The sequence below is a fragment of the Diceros bicornis genome, chromosome 4 (assembly GCF_020826845.1).
Source record: "Diceros bicornis minor isolate mBicDic1 chromosome 4, mDicBic1.mat.cur, whole genome shotgun sequence".
Classification (NCBI taxonomy): domain Eukaryota; kingdom Metazoa; phylum Chordata; class Mammalia; order Perissodactyla; family Rhinocerotidae; genus Diceros; species Diceros bicornis.
This window is the reverse complement of record NC_080743.1, coordinates 49,745,123-49,763,928: the sequence shown is the minus strand read 5'-3', so window position 1 is coordinate 49,763,928 and position 18,806 is coordinate 49,745,123. Positions and strand designations below refer to the sequence as shown.

At 36.4% G+C, this 18,806-nt stretch overlaps 1 protein-coding gene across 1 annotated transcript in view; it reads right to left on the bottom strand.

Annotated features, from left to right (window-relative positions):
* MAN1A2 (mannosidase alpha class 1A member 2) overlaps positions 1-18,806 on the bottom strand; it is a 175,653-nt gene that overhangs the window by 56,249 nt on the left and 100,598 nt on the right. The window contains exons 7-8 of the mRNA XM_058538907.1: positions 8,454-8,577; positions 3,906-3,999 (exon numbers count right to left, since the gene is read on the bottom strand). Coding sequence (XP_058394890.1) covers positions 3,906-3,999; positions 8,454-8,577 — 218 coding nt within the window. The remainder of the gene's footprint in view (positions 1-3,905; positions 4,000-8,453; positions 8,578-18,806) is intronic.

The window sequence follows — 18,806 nt, the reverse complement described above, 5'->3', positions numbered from 1 at the left end:
AATCATACAATATTTGTCCTTTTGCAACTGGCTTTTTTCATTTTAGCATAATGTTTTCAAGGTTCATCTATGTTGTAGCATGAATTGGAAGTTCATTTCTTTTTATGGCTGAATGATATTCTATTGTGCGGATATACTACATTTTATTTATCCATCTACTGGACACTTTGGTTGTTTCTACCTTTTGGCTATTGTAAATAATGTTGCTGTGAATAGTGGCATCCAAATATGTTTGAGTTCTTGTTTTCAAATCTTTTGGGTATATACCTAGGAACTGAATAGCTGGATCATATGGAATGCTACGTTTAACTTTTTGAGAAACCACCAAACTGTTTTTCACAATGGCTGCACCATTTTACATTCCCACCAGCCACGTACAAAGGTTCCAATTTCTCCACATCCTTGCCAACACTTATTTTCTGTCTTTTTGATTACAGTCGTCCTAAGAGGTGTGAAGTGGCATCTCATTATGCTTTTGATTTGCATTTCCATAATGACTAATGACACTGAGCATCTTTTTCATGTGTTTATTTTCCATTTACATATCTTCTTTGGAGAAATGTCTGTTCAAGTCCTTTACCCATTTTTTAATTGGGTGTTTGTCTTTCTGTTGTTGAGCTGTAGAAGTTCTTTATACATTCTGGATATTAAGCCCTTATCAGATATATGATTTACAAATATTTTCCCTCATTCTGTGAGTTGTCTTTCACTCTCATGATAGTGATCTTTGATGCACAGAAGTTTTTTAATTTTAATGAAATCCAATTTACCAATTTTTTCTATTGTTGCCTGTGCTTTTGAAGAAACCACTGCCAAATCCAAGGTCATGAAGATTTGTCCCTGTTTTCTTGTAAGAATTTTATAGTTTTAGTTCTTAAATTTAGGGTCTTTGATGCATTTTGAGTTAATTCTTGTATACGGTATAAGGTAAGGGCCCAACTTCATTCTTTTTCATGTGGCCATCCAGTTTTCACAACATCATTTGATAAAGAGAAAGAGCTATATTTTTAATAATTAAGAGGCCATCAATGCTATACTGTTGATCAGTTCAAAGGCTGGCAATTCCCAGTTATTTTTTTTTTTCAGTATTCTAAGATTTTTGGCATGGAAGATGGCATCTTTTTTATTTAAAAATGTTTTTAGTCTTACTTCAAAAGTAACAGATGTTCATTACCAAATTTAGATTAATAAAGGTAAACAAAAAGAAAATAAAAATGAACATTCAGAAGAAAACACAGATAACCCTGGTTTCTATTCTTGTAGTTTTTGTTTTCTTTCTCTTTGTGTATATCTTTCTATATATGTCATATTTATCTATGTCAAGCATTCTATAACATAACATTTAATGGCTGCACAGTATACCACATCTGGGTGGACTATAATTTATTTAACCAAATCTCTTTCATAGGATGTTTTAAAACTGCACTGTCCAGTGCAGTAGGCACTAGTCACAAGTACCTATTTAAATTTAAACTAATTAAAAGTAAATAAAATTTAAAATGAAGTTCCACAAAGGTACTAGCAACATTTCCAGTGCTCAATAACCACATGTGGCTATTGACCACTGTATTAGATAGAACAGATATAGAACATTTTCTTCATAATAGAAAGTTCTATTGGACAGGGCTGCTTTAGAACGTTTCCAAATTATCCCTATTATAAATAACTCAAAAGTTATTATAAATAAACTTTACATATATATATATCTCAAAATTTCTTTGGAATACATGCCTAGAAATGAGTCGCTGCTTCAAAGGGCATCCAAATTTTCACACTTTTTGAAGCAATTGATACAGTGATGTGTCTATTTCCTTTACCAATTTAATAGATAAAGAACAGTGTCTTCTGTTTAAAAGCTGCATTGATTTGATTAGGGATGTGGTGAAGTGGGAAAAGAGAGGGACAAAGGTCTCTGGTGACCAGTCTATGGAGATGCTACAAATATGTTACAAAGATAGTAGTCTTTGTAAGTGGTAGTAAAGTGGCACTAGTCTGTACAGAAAAAATGTGTTGTCACATTACATTGTCTCCAGGTACCATTTACCTTCATTAACCACTTAGGGTTAAATACGAACATCTGTTTGTTGTCCACTTGTGTTTCATTTTTTCATGAACTAACTGTTCTCTGTCCATTTTTCTATTGGGGTGGTCATCTTTCTCTTACGATCTTATAAGAGTTCTTGATATAGAGAGGATATGAAAACTTTGTTTTCCAAACATGTTCAAATATACTTCCTTGTTACTTGTCTTTCATTACAAAATGTAAGAGATTAACATTTATACAGAGTAAAAACTGACAGCTTTTTCTTTATGGTTTCTGCTTTATGTGACATGCTTTCCTGATTATATAATCAACCACCTTATGGTCTCATTTTTTATAGTTATATAGTTCTATCATACAGAATATATACTGGCATATAAGGAAGGAACTGAACATAATTTTTCCCCCAATGTTAGAATACTCCAAAATCTTAATATAACTCTAAGAGGAAAAAATTTATAATAAGATTCACCCAAATTACTGAGTAGATATCCAAACCAGTCACCCTTATCTGGAATAAGAAAAGTACATTTTTATATTTTAGAAATGCTGCTCTCAGGATTTTGTTTTTTTCAGAAAGTATCATTTTCACTCAGTCTAGACATTAGACCTTCATATATTGTATTCAAAATCAAAATGAGCTACATGTAAAGAATTTCAGGATAGAGGAAAAAAAAAAGTACATAAGAAGAGTCAAAAGATTAATATCTATTCCCAGATCCATGAAAGACATAATTGTATTGACTGATCTGCTTTCCTTTCATAGAATAAAGGACAATTTCCTTGAGAGGAGCCCAAAAGACAATCTATGGCAAACGTTTTCCTACTCTTGGTAGGAAACACTAGCATAATTTCTCACTGGCAGATTCAACAGTGTTTTCCATACATAAAATTAAGTGATTGTTACTTTTACCTCTTATTCACTATTTCACTACGATTTTATTAATCTCAAAAATAAGCAAACATGTTACACTAGGGGCAAAATCACAAGTGTTACTATTTATTTTAGTTTTCCTATCTGTTAAGAGAGAATACCATGGATAAACCCATAATTTATTAAAATTCTTTTAAGTTCCACATTTCCACATAAAAACTTATTTATTTATTGTTTTTAACAAATCAGTTCCTTCAAAGATAAATTCTAAAGTTCTAATAAGAAAATCAGCCGCTCCCCAAACAAAACACTGTCTCCTCAGACAGAGGGAATTACTTCTACCACAGTCTCACATAACAATTGGTACATTCTTCTACCATCACATTTATCACATTATACTCCAAGTACTTCTAAGTGTGTCTGCCTACGCTGCCAGCCTGGGATCTCCCTGAATTCAGACCAAGTCCTACATGTTATTTCTCCATCTCCAGACTCATCCAAGAACTTGGCACAGAGCCTGATAAATAACAGACACTGACAGCTTCTTTTAAAATGAATGACCGGACATAACTTGTCCAAGAGCAGTTGCTCCCTTTTCTAGTCATTTAACATATTCATTTGTTCTTCATATTCCTTTGATAAATACTTATCCCAAGCAATACACTTATTTACATGAAGATATGATTTATGAATAAGGGCTTAAAGTACAACTCTTTCCAAATGCCACAATACATTTTAGCAAAGTACTTAACATATACATGAAATAAAATATTCACGTGAGACAGGTTATTAATGTTTCCATCTTACAAGTAGAAAAACTGAAGCTACAAGAGATTAGAAACTTGCCAAAGGTAACAGCACTAGTAGATCACAGGGTTAGACACTACCTGAGAGTTTCTAACTCTACATGTAGTACTTTTCACTACATCAAGGAAAAGTTTTCAGACAAATAACCTTTTAACAAGGTATCACTTGTACCAGAATACTTACACTGACCCCAGCGACCTGTTCTTGGGTTCAAATAATTTGGATAAAGACCATTTGGACGATCCATTTTCTGAAGTAGTTTGCGAATGTGCATGACCTAAGCAACATAAAATTTAAGAATGCAATTAACAAAAAATAACATGTCATCAAGGCTTTATATGTTTTTTCCTCACTCAGAACCTCCCCGGCTTGCGCGCGCGCGCGCGCGCGTGTGTGTATGTGTGTGTGGCGGTCAGGAAAGGCTTCTACTTTTTAAATGACTCATTATTTTTATAAGATGATATATGATCATTATTTAAAAGTCAATCAAAAATAAAAATACAAAAAGCACAGAGAGAAACCAATTTAAATCCCAACATTTTACTATCCAGAAACAGACATCAGAAACATCAATGATGAACATCATTCCAGATATATTCAATATGTACATATCTAAATATAAGAACAGAAGTAATTTCATAGAAATGTAATCATAATATGACACTTGTAATAAAAAGTATGAAAATAATCTGAATTTAATAGACAAAAAAGCAAATGAACTAAAACTAAATTGCTGAACTTTCAACACTGATCCCATAATAGATATCCCTAAATTCCTAAAATTCCAAAACTTTCAGGTCCTAAAAGATCTCCCTGAAGTTAAGGGGGAAAAAAACCATGAAATATATTAAGAAGCTGGAGACACTCCCAGGGACTTTATTTTGATTCATGTCTAGATGGGATGGATTTTGTAAGTGCTGGAAAAAAAAAAAAAAGGGCACAGAGATGTCCTATTCCTTGTATTCTTATTTGTATGAGAGAGTTACCATGACATCTGAGGATAACCTAGTTGGTATAAAAGACTTGGGAAAACTTTTTTCCCCCACATACCTTATATATACTTCACTATTTTCTGGGCATTTCCCCCACATACCTTATATATACTTCACTATTTTCTGAGCATAGCACTAATCCTTTTAACACAAAGTTTCCAATCATCTTTCATTTGGCTGGATTTTGTCATCATGAAATCTTAGAAATGTGCTCAGGGATGCTACATTACCTGTGTTCTTTCATGTTTGAGACCGACTCTGTGTACAACAATCTCAGTCTGAATAATTTCATAAACCAGGTTTAGTCGGTTCGGAATGAGGTCGTCAGCAAAGATGAAAAAATTAACCTTCTTTTGTCTTCTGAAAATTATGCATACATTGAATCCTCTCTGCCTCTCTTCTAAATCTTTTTATCTATCTCTTTTTTGATTTCCACACGTTTAGTAACTTGTCTCAAGTTTGTCTTCTAAGTCCCTTACCATATTTTGAAAACTTTCTTTGTATTGATTCCATTTTGGCCTTCATTTTGCTGATAACTTTATTTTTTCTTATACTTTGTTACTGATATCATATCTTATTGTCTCCGAGCACTTGTAACTCTTGAATATATACTTGTTTTATAGAGATGAAAGCTCCATTATCGTCTCTCTCATGGTGATGTTTGGTCAGCATTTTCAATTGCTATTTTCTGATAAGTATTTTTTGGCCATAATTTATTTTTCATGTTCCTTCCCTCTTTTTTTCTGGTAATATTTTTGTATATAAATTCTGTACTTCTTTTTGGATGATTTACTCATTACTATTTTTCTTGAACCAGCTATTCATAAGAGTTTTTTGACATAAAAAGCCAGGTAGAGTCCAGATGTGAATGTGCTTTTTCAGCCTTTGCTTCTCCCCACAAAACTGAGACTGGCAATGCAGCACTGCTCATAAGAGAGAAGCTGTCATTTATTCTCTTCCCTCACCAAAGTTTGCAGGCAAAAATACAGCTTGTCTGTAAGTCTTCACTGAATTCTATTTTTCTAGCTTCTCAAGAGCATCTTGTTCAGTGGGATCCAAAGGAGCATCCACCATCAGCTTGTGATCCTGTTCTCATTGTTGCTAACGAGGATTTTGGTTTTGTACCTCAAGATGTACCAGTTACTTTAGAGAACTGTGCTCTACTGCCTTTTTATTTTTGAAATCTGCAGCCGTAAACATCCTCTCTTCAGTTTCTCAAACTTCTCTCTGATTCTGATTGCTTAGGACAACCTTTTTTCCTATTTTGTGATGTGAAATATCAAGTTTCTCTTACTTTTGTTAAAAATGGAGTTTACAGTTCTGTTTCTCTTTCTTGTTGCTTTTAGGTTGATTCCTATGTGTGTTAGCGCCTCCACTTCAGAAATACCATATGTTAGATTATCTCTGCTTTATGAATTTATCATCTTATTAATTGCTTAATCTTTTTCCTTGTTTTCACTATGATTATCTCTTGCTATTATCCCATGTCAGTAATTCAGTTTTCAATTATGCTCAGTAAGTTCTTTGTTCTTTTTCATTTATTTCTTATAGAAATATATTATTTAAGGTCTCAATTTGTTTCTTTAGCTCTTCAATCTTTTTGTATCATTTTATTGTTTTATTTTTGAGTTCCTATTTTGTTGAATTCAATTTCTGTAATAGAATGAAGTATTCATGGTGACTTTTTAAAATTTGAAACTAGGTTCTTTTGTCAGTCTTTTACATACTACTTACCACCTTGCTTTTGTTTCCTGCAATGTTTGCATAATTTCCATGCTTTCTCTTTTCATCTTGCTCACATTTAACAGGGTCAGCCCTGACCAGAACTTTGATTTGATATTGTCTAGTTGAACTGTCCTTGAATTCCTTCTTACTGTGTGTGGCGGGTATTCCTCCCCTCCTGGATACAATCTGAGATTCGGAGTACCAGTGTATTGTCTGATTTGCTGAAGCCTATGTGTTCAAGGAGGATGGAAGGTGAGAACCCCTCTGGAGCTGTGGGCAATTGTATATCGGACATCCTAGGCACCAGTCTCCCTTGTAATATTAATAGAGAATACCAGGAATTTGTTGACTCACTTTCTCTGCCCAGTAAGGATTCCGGATAGGGTGGGAAACAAACTTAAGTACCATGCCAGAAATCTCTTTCTTCTTTTTTTGGCTGTCACATGTTTATGACATGAGGTTGCAGCCTTTCCTTCTTTCATTGCTGTTGATGAATTTTTGCTGGTCTTTACTATTTTTGTTGTTATTGTTCATTTAGTCAGTAAAGGAGAAATTCTGTGATCTGGCTTCATTTTGCTATCTTTACCTAAAAATTCTTCTCAAGTGACAAAATATTGCATACAAAGAAAGGAATATATATAGAGTCTACTCACATTCCAATTTAAGAATACAACACTACAAACACCTTTGATGCTGTTTACTGCTACCCACTCATATATCACTGCCTTTGTCCTAGATGTAGTCAGAGTCCTGAATTTTATGTTTGTCATTATCTTGATTTTACTAAAATCACTTCTGAATCCCTAAGCAATATATTTTTCAGCTCTGTTTGTTTTGAACTTTATTACAGTTGTATCATATCCTTTTAATTGATAAATATAACAATTCATTTTTTTACTGCTGTATTGATTTTATTATATAAATTGCTAATACAAACAATGCTTCCACGTATATGATGTAAACATACATAACAAAGAGTGGAACTGTTAGGTTAAAGGGTATATGTATTTTCAACATTACTAGGTTTTCATCTTTTAAATGTAAGCATTTAATGCTCCTGGAATTAACTGTTATAATCTACAATGCTACACTTGCCGTAACATTTCCACTTATATATGGGTCTGTTTAAGGGCTATTTATTCCATTCATCAATTTGTCTCTGTGCATCACTACTACACTGTCAGTGTTGAAAAGTGGGTAAAGCAAATCCACCCAAAATGTTTTTCCTCAGGGGTATCATGAAAGTTTCTCTTCTATATAAATTCTGTGTCTAGTCAACTTTTTACAGTTTTCCTTTAAAAAAAAAGCCAATGGGGATTTGATTGGCATTGACTTGATGCTATAGATCATTTTTATGATATTGTTTACCTATACATGAACACGATACATCTCTCCATTTATTTAGGTCCTCTTCAATGTCATTCAACAGTTTTGAACTTTGTTTATCTTTTGTTGATTTACTTGTAGGAAACTTACACTTTTGTTGCCACCACACAAGGTATATTTTTATAAATGATAATTTCTTGTCTGCTGTAGCTGGTGCAGAGAAATGCTGCTGATTTTTAATATCTACATTGACCTTTTATTCAAAAAATATATTAAGCTCTTATTTCTACTAATTTAAACGTAGACTGTCTTAATGTTTTAGGTAGTCATATAATCTGTGAATAATTACTGTTGTCTTCCTTCCTTTTCAATTCTTAAATTTTTTGTTCATTTTGTTTTTCTTGTCTTACCATGCTGATGAGGAACTTCAGCACAATGCTAAATACAGATGGCAATGGAATTTTTTAAAAACATGCTAGTGGTTACAATTTCTCAAATAACAGTAAATATTTTAAATATGTTCTAAATGGGACATTTCTTTAGATAATTTAAAAAGAAAAAGAAGGCCAGAGTCCTGATAAACATACTTCTAGAAAGGCAAACATCTTCTAAGCATTAATCAAGTATTTGGGTAAAGCTTAAAAGACTCTTTTATAATAAACAAAGAAAAGAAGGCAAAAAAACTAACCTTTTTGTAGTAAACTGGGTCCCCAGTCAAGTAGCTGAGGTGGACAAACTCCATATGTAGTGTACCAAATTCAGCAAGAATGCTGCTACCTGCAGATGCCCAGCCCCAGTTCCGCCCTACTCCACTGAATGAAAGCAGAGGTAAAAGGAGACAGGAAAAAACCAAAACATTTTTTAAGTAAATACATAAATTTTAAATAAATCTCTTAGAAATGATTATATCTAACAAAATAGCTTACTTATATGTAAAATTTTATTAATTTAAAATCTTTTGAACAGGTAATACATCTACGTGTTTTAAAAATCAAAATACAGAAAAGCATACAGTAAATATATTTTACCTCATTCTTCTCTCTCTTCACCCCACCAGGCCCCACATATAATCGCTTTCATTAGCTTCTTATGTATTAGTACAGAATTTTTGATGCATATATAAGCAATCCAAATATATATTATTTTCCTCCTTTCTTAAAACATAACAAAGTATACTTACTTCTTTGTATTTTGCATTTTACTCTTAAGATAGACTTCAGTCGTATTTCTATATCAGTTCATAAACAATTTTCTCATTTTGTTTTTTTACAGCTGCACAGAATTCCATGACATTAATAATTTTCAATTGGAATGCGCCACCCCAGAGGCATACGAAAATGTGTGAGAAAATTTTGAGTCGTCTTAATTTGCATTTATTGTGCTGGCACCAAAGATGTAACAGCACAGGATCATACAATGAAGAACTGTCCTGCCCCTAATTCAGTGCCTGTGTGAAAACTACTGCATTATATGAATAGATATAATTTATTTAATCAATCCTCAATTGGTGGTCCTTTGGCATATTTCTAATATCTTGCTATTATGAAGACTTTTACAATGAATAATCTTGTGTACATTTTATTTGTGCAGTATATCTCTAAGCTATCTTCTGCTTTTTTTTTTAGCCTTATAATGTTTTATTGGAAGCCAGACCACATAAATGAAAAAGTATAGAAGCTTTGGATGTTATCTTCTGTCTAAGAAGGTTAAGTTTCTTCTGAAACACAGGTTGAGCACAAGCAGATTACCTTGGTTTTAAGCTTTGTTAAGGGTAGTCTATTTCAGTTTTACCTCTACTTCTAGGGAGTGGCTCTCTGGCATCTCAGCTGAAAACCCGGGGTGTTTACTAAGGGCCCTCCCTCCACCTTGGCAGCTTTAAACACCGACCTCTGTCTCCCCAGTACCACATAGCTGTTAATTTTCTCCTTTGCCCTTTAGCCTCCAAACGCTGTTTTCTGGTTTCCTTGAGTCTTGCCCCATGCATGTGCAGTTATAGAATCGGCCAACAACTTGAGGGAAATTTATACATAAATTTTTGGGCTCTACCTCTGCAATTCCTTCCATCTTGAGATTCTGTCCCTCACATCTCAGCCCTTTTGGTAGCTCCAAGACCTGAGCATAATCTTCTCTGCCCCAAACGACCACCACTTTAGGCTTGGCCTCTATTGCTCTGCACCATGATTTAGAACATGCCCTCAGGGAAGAATTCAATGTTTATATGGAGACGACCTTCTCTTAGGATCACAGTCCCTCAAGTCCTACCTGAGTTAAGTTGCCCTCCAATGCCTTCACACCATTTTGTCTAGCTTTTATGATTGTTTTTGGTGGGAGGGTTAGTCTGATATAAGCTATTCCATGGCTGGAACTGCAAGTCTAGATTAATTACTCCAGTAGCAGAGTTCATGGGTTATTCCTACTAGAACTCTAAACCATTCTCTAGGGTCTTTTCTACTTAAAGAGAAAGTAAAAATATAAATCTTTCTCTCATTTTATATCCACCTGTATACTGGCAATTCAATATGCTATAATTTATTTATCTGTGTTGAGAAAACATTAAAATAGAGATCAGGACATATCACTATCTTGCTTAAAGTTTTTTAATTGTTTAGTGCTATTTTTACCTTGTCTTTGAAATTACAGTAGGCAAACACCTCTAACAAATTTTTTTGTAGCTAGACATGAGAATCAAGGAAGAAATATGGATATAGTAACTGTATGGGACAGTCATTCATTTCACAAATACTAGGTGTCTACTATGCTCTGGGAGATACATTAGTGAACCTGACATATAACATTCCTGCTCCCTAAATAAATAAATTTTCTTTTGTGAGGAAGACCAGCCCTGAGCTAACATCCGATGCTAATTCTCCTCTTTTTTGCTGAGGAAGACTGGCCCTGGGCTAACATCCGTGCCCATCTTCCTCTACTTTATATGGGACGCCGCCACAGCATGGCTTAACAAGCGGTGCGTCGGTGCGCACCCGGGATCTGAACCTGCAGCCCCTGGGCCGCCGCAGCAGAGCGCACGCACTTAACCGCTTGCGCCACCGGGCCGGCCCCAAGAGCATTTTAAATAGTGATAATTGTTATGAAGAAAATTAAATAGAGAAATAAAATATTGAGTACTAGTGATAGAAAGTGAATTAGAAGAAAAACTCTATGAATAATGTTCAAAGAAAATGTTTCCGAAATGACCCAATTTAAACTGAGACCTGAATGACGAGGAGGAGCCAGTGATGAATAGATCTTGGAGGAGAGAATTCCCATTGAGAAAACAGCAAATGCAATGGCCCTGAGGAAAAAGAAGGTGGCTGGTGTGGCCAGCTCAAGAAGGGCAAGTGAATGATACAGGATGACGTTAGAGAACTAGGTATAATTCAGACTATGTAAGAATTCTGTAGGCCATGGTAAAATTTCAGAATTTTTATTTTTAGTGTGATGAAAAGTCATGGAGGATTTTAAAGAATGGAACATAATATTTCAGGAATAAAGCATACCTTTTAGAAAGATTACCTAGGCATCAGCATGGTGAATGGATTATAGTGTGGTTGAATATAAACACAAAGCCCCAAGGAGGTCCAACAGCTCACTCTTCCCTATAAAAACTTTCTGGCCAAAGGTCCCAAATGAAAGTTTCATTCATAGTGCATTTAACCATTTTTCAAAATACTAAATTCTAAACAAGGTTTTTCACTTTTTATTTTCCACACAGCCTCACAGGAACAATCTAAAATGCTAAACTTGATTGAAAACTTATGATTTTTGCATCATTTAAATTGGAAGAAATATTAAAAATAAAAAGTTTTATTTTTCAATGTAAAAATTGTAGAAGGTACTCTGAATGAAAGCAAAGGAATGCCATGTGTGAAAATATCTGGTGTGAAATGTTTATACATTTTAACATGCAAAAATTTAAAATTGAGAATATCCTGCTTTTAAGCAGAATTTATTCTGAGCAACTGTAGAGAGAATATTTTTTCAAATAAAAGCATACAAAATAGTCAGTTGAAGGTGTCAATTTTAAATCTGGATAAATGTACCAGGATGTACGTCTTTTTTTGTTCAGAAATGATTTTATTTTGGAAAACAGTTTTTGAATGGGATTATTTTATAGACCATTCAATAAAATGAAGCCAATTTTTCAGTCATTAAATAAATACTTTAAAAATTAAATTATTTTTGGGCCGGCCCCGTGGCTTAGCGGTTAAGTGCGCGTGCTCCGCTACTGGCGGCCCGGGTTCGGATCCCGGGCGCGAACCAACGCACCGTCTCTCCGGCCATGCTGAGGCCGCGTTACACATACAGCAACTAGAAGGATGTGCAACTATGACATACAAAAATCTACTGGGGTTTTGGGGGAAAAAAAAAGAAGGTGGATTGGCAATAGATGTTAGCTCAGAGCCTGTCTTCCTCAGGAAAAAAAAAAGAGGAGGATTAGCATGGATGTTAGCTCAGGGCTGATCTTCCTCACAAAAAAAAGAAAAAAATTAAATTATTTTAATTATTTTAGCTCCTCCATTCATTCTCGAATTGTACACTTACGAATAACACACTGTATGGTTACCCTCATTATATGATACCACATCTTGATTTTTTCAGTTTAGTATAATGTAAATATCTTCCCTGTGACAGCATATTATTTAATCTTATGAACTACTAAAATTTGCTTAACCAATCATCTTCCTCTTGGACATTCAACGTGTACTTGTGTTTCTGTTTTTATAAAATATGCTATGATAAACAACACTTCGTATATAAATCTTGCTTAGTCCAGGCCTCTAATTTATTTCTTTAGGGTAAATTACCAGAGGTAGAATTGCTAGGTCAAAAGGAACACATTTTAAGAGCGTTTAATACATAATGATAAACTGTTCTTCAAAGATGCAGTTTACAAGTAAAGCTACAATGTAAGAATGGTCTTCTTCCCACATCCTTATCTACAACAGATGTTAAGTGTTTAAAAAAAAGTTAAAACCTTCCTTATTTGGCAGAATATGAATGCAACAGGTTTATTTAATTTTGATTTTAAGGTGAAATCTCATTTTTGTTACATTTTCATTTAATTGGGAGAGGGATGTAATACAGTCATATAATTTAAAATTCAAAAACTTTTTTTCTTGGTGAATCTAGCTAAGGGTTTGTCAATTTTGTTTATCTTTTCAAAGAACCAGCTCATGGTTTTAATTTTTTTCTTTTTTTTTTTTAGTCTCTATTTCATTTATTTTTGCTCTGATTTTTATTATTTCCCTTCTTCTACTGATTTTAGGCTTTGTTTGTTGTTCTTTTTCCAGTTCCTTTAGGTGCACTGTTAGATTGTTTATTTGAGATTTTTCTTGTTTGTTGAGATAGGCCTGTATTGCTATAAACTTCCCCCTTAGAACCGCGTTTGCTATATCCCATAAATTCTGGCATCTCGTATTTTCATTTTCATTTGTCTCCAGGTATTTTTTGATTTCTCCTTTGATTTCTTCATTGACCCAATCGTTGTGCAGTAGCATGTTGTTTCATCTCCACATATTTGTGGCTTTTCTGATTTTCTTCCTATAGTGGATTTCTAGTTTCATACCATTGTGGTCAGAAAAGATGCTTGGTATTATTTCAACCTTCTTAAATTTATGGAGACTTGTTTTGTGGGCTAATATGTGATCAGTCCTGGAGAATGTTCCATGTGCATTTGAAAAGAACGTGTATTCTTCGGTTTTTGGATGGAATGCTCTGTATATATCTACTAGGTCCATCTGTTCTAGTGTGTCATTTAAGGTCAATGTTTCCTTATTGATCTTCTGTTTGGATGATCTATCCACTGGTGTAAGTGGAGTGTTCAAGTCCCCTACTATTATTGTGTTACTGTCTATTTCTCTTTTTTTTTTTTTTTTTTTTTTGTGAGGAGATAAGCCCTGTGCTAACATCCGCCAATCCTCCTCATTTTTTGCTGAGGAAGACGGCCCTGGGCTAACATCTGTGCCCATCTTCCTCCACTTTATATGGGACGCCGCCACAGCATGGCTTGCCAAGCAGTGCGTCGGTGCGCGCCCGGGATCCGAACCAGCGAACCCCGGGTTGCCACAGCGGAGCGCGCGCACTTAACTGCTTGCGCCACCGGGCCGGCCCCCTATTTCTCTTTTTATGTCTGTTAATAATTGCTTTATATATTTAGGTGCACCTACATTGGGTGCGTAGATATTTACAAGTGTTATATCCTCTTGTTGGATTGTTCCCTGGGTCATTATGTAGTGCCCTTCTTTGTCTCTTTTTACAGTTTTTGTTTTAAAGTCTATTTTGTCTGATATGAGTATTGTTACCCCAGCTTTCTTTTCATTGCCATTTGCATGGAGTATCTTTTTCCATCCCTTCACTTTCAGTTTGTGAGTGTCTTCAGATCTGAAGTGTCTCTCTTGTATGCAGCATATATATGGGCTTGTTTTTTTATCCAATCAGCCACCCTATGCCTTTTAATTGGAGCATTTAGTCCATTGACGTTTAAAGTAGCTATTGATAAGTATGTACTTGCTGCCATTTTTACCTTTTTGTTTCCTCAGTGTTTTAGTAGTCCTTCTCTGTTCCTTTCTCCTTCTATACAGAATGGATAATGGATAGTCTCTTTAGTTTGACCTCTGTCTGAAAGCTCTAGTCTTTAACTCCCCTCCTCCTTCATTTTATGTTTTTGATATTATATCTAACCTCTTTTTTGTGCATTTGTATCCATTACCCTCTTATCATGGAAATAGATAACTTTTCCTATTTGTGGTCTTCTCTTTTCCCCTTAAATCAGTCCCTTTAACATTTCTTGTAGCACTGGTTTCCTGGTGACAAACTCCTTTAATTTTTGCTTGTCTGGGAAACTTTTTCTCTCTCCTTGCATTTTGAGTGATAACCTTGCTGGATAGAGTATTCTTGGCTGTAAGTTTTTTCCTTTTAGTACTTTAAATATATCGTGCCACTCTCTTCTAGCCTGTAAGGTTTCTGCTGAGAAGTCAGCTGATAGCCTCATGGGCTTTCCTTTGTAAGTAACTTGTCTTTCTCTTGCGGCTTTTAGGATTCTCTCTTTATCTTTAATTCTGGGCATTTTGATCATGATGTGTCTTGGTGTGGGCCTCTTTGGGTTTATCTTGTTTGGGGCTCTCTGTGCTTCCTGTACCTGGATGTCTGTTTCCTTCCTTAGGTTAAGGAAGTTTTCATCTATTATTTCTTGAAATAGATTCTCTGCCCCTTTGTCTCGCTCTTCTCCTTCCGGGACACCTATAACACGGATGTTAGTGCGCTTGATGTTGTCCCAGAGGTCCCTTAGACTGTCCTCACTCTTTTTCATTCTTTTCTCTTTTACCTGTTCAGCTTGGGTAATTTCTTCTAGTCTTTCGTCCAGCTCACAGATCCGTTCTTCTGTATCCTCTACTCTGCTTTTGAGTCCCTCTAGTGAATTTTTCATTTCCAGTATTGTATTCTTCATTTCTGATTGGTTCTTTTTTAAATCTTCCATTTCTTTGTTGATATTCTCACTGAGTTCACCTGTTCTTTTCCCCAGATCAGTGAGCATCCTTAACACTCTTAGTTTGAACTCTCTGTCGAGTAGGTTGCTCATTTCTGTTTCATTTAGTTCCTTTTCTGGGGTTTGTCCTGTTCCCTTACTTGGAATATATTCCTTTGCCTCCTCATTTTGCCTCTTTCCCTGTGCTTGTGTCTATGTATTAGGTAGGTCAGCTACGTCTCCTGCTCTTGGGTAGGTGACCTTATATAAGTGATGCCTTAGGAGGCCTGCAGTGTGCTTCCCTTAGTTCTCAATGTTCCAGGGGTGACCCCTATGTGGGCTACGTGTGTCCTTCTGTTGTGGCATGTTTGCTCTCCCTGTAGGCGCCCAGGGAGGTCGAGTTATGCACCTGGCTAGCTGTTGTAATGCTCAGCTGCTTGTAGTTGTTGTGGGCCCTTCAGTCTCTTTATCAGGTGTGGGGAGCCCCAGCACAGTTGGCTGCAAGATCTAACACCACATTTGTGTTTCGGTATTTCTTTTAAGTGAGTAGGCCCCCAGCATGGCAGGTTGTAGGTTCAGGGGCTTACAACTGCTGTGAGCTTCCAGCCTTTAGGTCTCTTGTCAGCTCTCTGTGGATTGCAGCTGGGTGGGACTGGCCTCAGGCATGGGAGCACCCAATTGCTTCAGGCATTGGAAGGTGGGGCAAACCTACTATGTGGGTCTTTGAGAAGCACAAGTCTTCTGCAGCTGACGAGCCCTGCCACCCACACGTCCACACACACAGTCAACACAGTCCCGCCCCGTGTGCGCACCCTGACCTCCTGAAGTAGACCCAGTTTCTCCACGGCAGGAGCCCCACATGCTCCATCACTGCCCCACACTCTCCACCCGCTCCTTGTGCATGCCCTGCCCCACTGAAGTCGGCTCAGCTGCCAGGCTGCAGAGAATCCAGTCACCAATCTATGCAGGCCCACAAGTTGCCTGAGGGCTTGTTGTTGGGTGAGGCCAGTCTCTAGGGTGGGCTGCCTGCCCTGGCTGAGCTGGATTAAATCGGTGCTCTAGTGGATGGGGTAGACCCTGGGCTAGCAGGCCCCAGGGAGAATTCCAATGGCATCTGTGTCAGCACGCCCACACCAGTCACCAGCAATGGCCACCACCAATGTCCCCGTCCCTGGAGAGGTCTCACCTCTCACCGAGATGCACTCAGGGCCTATCAGGTGAGGCTCTTTTCACCAAAGCACTGTGCACCTTTCTTTCTGGTAATTTTAGGTTGCCTTCTGAAACGAGTGAGTTTGCGCGTGGGCCCTTTAAGAGCCGGTTTTAATGTCTTTGTGAACCAGCTTTTCTGGGCGTACTTCCCAACATTTTAGTAGCAGGCAAAGTCAGATATTATGCCACTCATCTCGATTGTGCTGGGTCCACAAAATGCCCACAGTGGGAGTGCTCCCCGGCTCAGGGCCCCGCTCCTCCAAGGAGGGCTGCATACCTTTGGGCTACTCCTGGGCGGCCGTGAAGCTGGCGGCTTGTGAAGGTGGTGTTTTTTCCCTCCAGAAGGGAGTTTCTGCCTCTTCCACCTCAGGCAGGATTATCCTTTGTTGCAGGAGTTCCTCTTATCCAGTTTTCAGTTCTCTCCCCAGGGTAATTTTTCCACGAGTAGTTGTAAATTGGCTCTGTCCGCAGGAGGAGGTGAGTTCAGAGTCTGCTTACGTCGCCATCTTGACTTCTCTCCCCACTCTTTTGTGTTTGACTCTTTCATGCAATATGTCTTTGAGATTCATCCAAACTGCCACCTCAGTAGTTCAATTCTTTTTATTGCTAAGTGGTGCTCCATTGTAGGAATATAACTAGTAAGTCGTGCACCTGATGATAAACATCTGAGTTGTTTACACTTTGGGGCTATTATGAATAAGGTTGTTATGAACAACCTTCATAAAAACATACGTTTTCATTTCTCTTGGGCATATAAATACCTTAGGAGTATAATTTCTGGGTCATATAATAATTCTATGTTAAGTTTTTTTAAAAAACAGCCAAACTGTTATCCAAAGTGGCTGTACCATCTGACATCCCATCAACATAAGTCTATCATCATGCTTTTTTGATATTTTTTCCTATAAATATAGATATTTTGATATCTATTTTTCTTCAGTTCTTTAGTCCTCCTTTCCTGTCTCATTATATTGAGTATTTTTCAGTACAGGCATACTTCATTTTATTTCGCTTTGCTTTATTGTGCTTCACAGATACTGCCTTTTTTACAAGACCCTCCACCAGCAAAAAGATTACGACTCGCTGAAGGCTCAGACGATGGCTAGCATTTTTTAGCAAGAAAGTATTTTTTATTAAGATAAGTACACTGTTTTTTATGACATAATGCTATTGCACACTTAATAGACTACAGTATAGTGTAAATATAACTCTTAGGTGCACTGGGAAACCAAAAAATTTGTGTGACTTGCTTTATTACGAAATTTGCTTTATTGTGATGGTCTAGAACTGAACCCACAATATCTCCAAGGTATATCGGTATTCCAGTTTCTCCACTGGCTTATTTTTGTATGTGTGACTGCTTGAAGGATATAATACACATCATTAACTTATACCTTTAAATATCATACCACTTCACATGTAATGTAGGAAAATTACAACAGCATACTTTCATATCTGCATACCATTCTCTGTGCTACTGTGGTCACACATTTCTCTTCTACATATATCATAGACCTCACAGTGCAAAGTTATTATTTTTGTTTTAAACAGTCAATTTTCTTTTAAATAAAACTCTAAGACCAAAACAAAAAAGTAAGCCTTTTATATTTACTCACATAATTTCCCTTTCCACTGCTCTTCATTTCTTTATGTAGATCTCCCTTACCATGTCATTAAAAAGTTCCTTTAACATTTCTGATAACAGAGGCCTGCTGGCAATAAATTCTCTAAGCTTTTATTTGTCTAAAAATGTGTTAATTCCACCTTCAGTTTTAAAGAATATTTTTAGTGGTTCAGAATCCTAGGTTGACTTCTTTCTTTCAGCACTTTCAAGATGCACTCCATTGTCTTCCGGCTTGCACTGCTTCAGACAAGAAGCCAGCAGTATTTTTACCCTTGTTCTCTGTGTATGTCTCTTTTCCTCTGGCTGTTTTTAAGTTTTTTTTTTTCTTTTTCATTGATTTTTCATTATGTCTCTTTATATTTACCTTGTTAAGGTTTCATCAAGCATCTGGGATCTGTGGGTTCATACTTGTTCATCGAATTTGGGAAATTTCTGGCCATTACTTCTTCGAACAGTTTTTCTGCCACTCCTCCTGCCCCCTGCCCCCAACTACTCCATTTTATGTATGTCCATTATATGTTAAACATCTGATATTGTCCCACAGGTCACTGGCCATGTTCTTCCCCACCACCTCCACCTTGCATTTTTCTTTCTGTGCTTCAGTTTTGGTGGTTTCTATTGCTATGTCTTCAAGCTCACTGATCTTTTCTGATGCATTGTCAAATCTCCCGTAAAGCTTGCCAAGCAAATTTTTTATTTCTTACATTTCTCAGCTCTAGAAGTTCCATTAGGTCTTTTTTTAA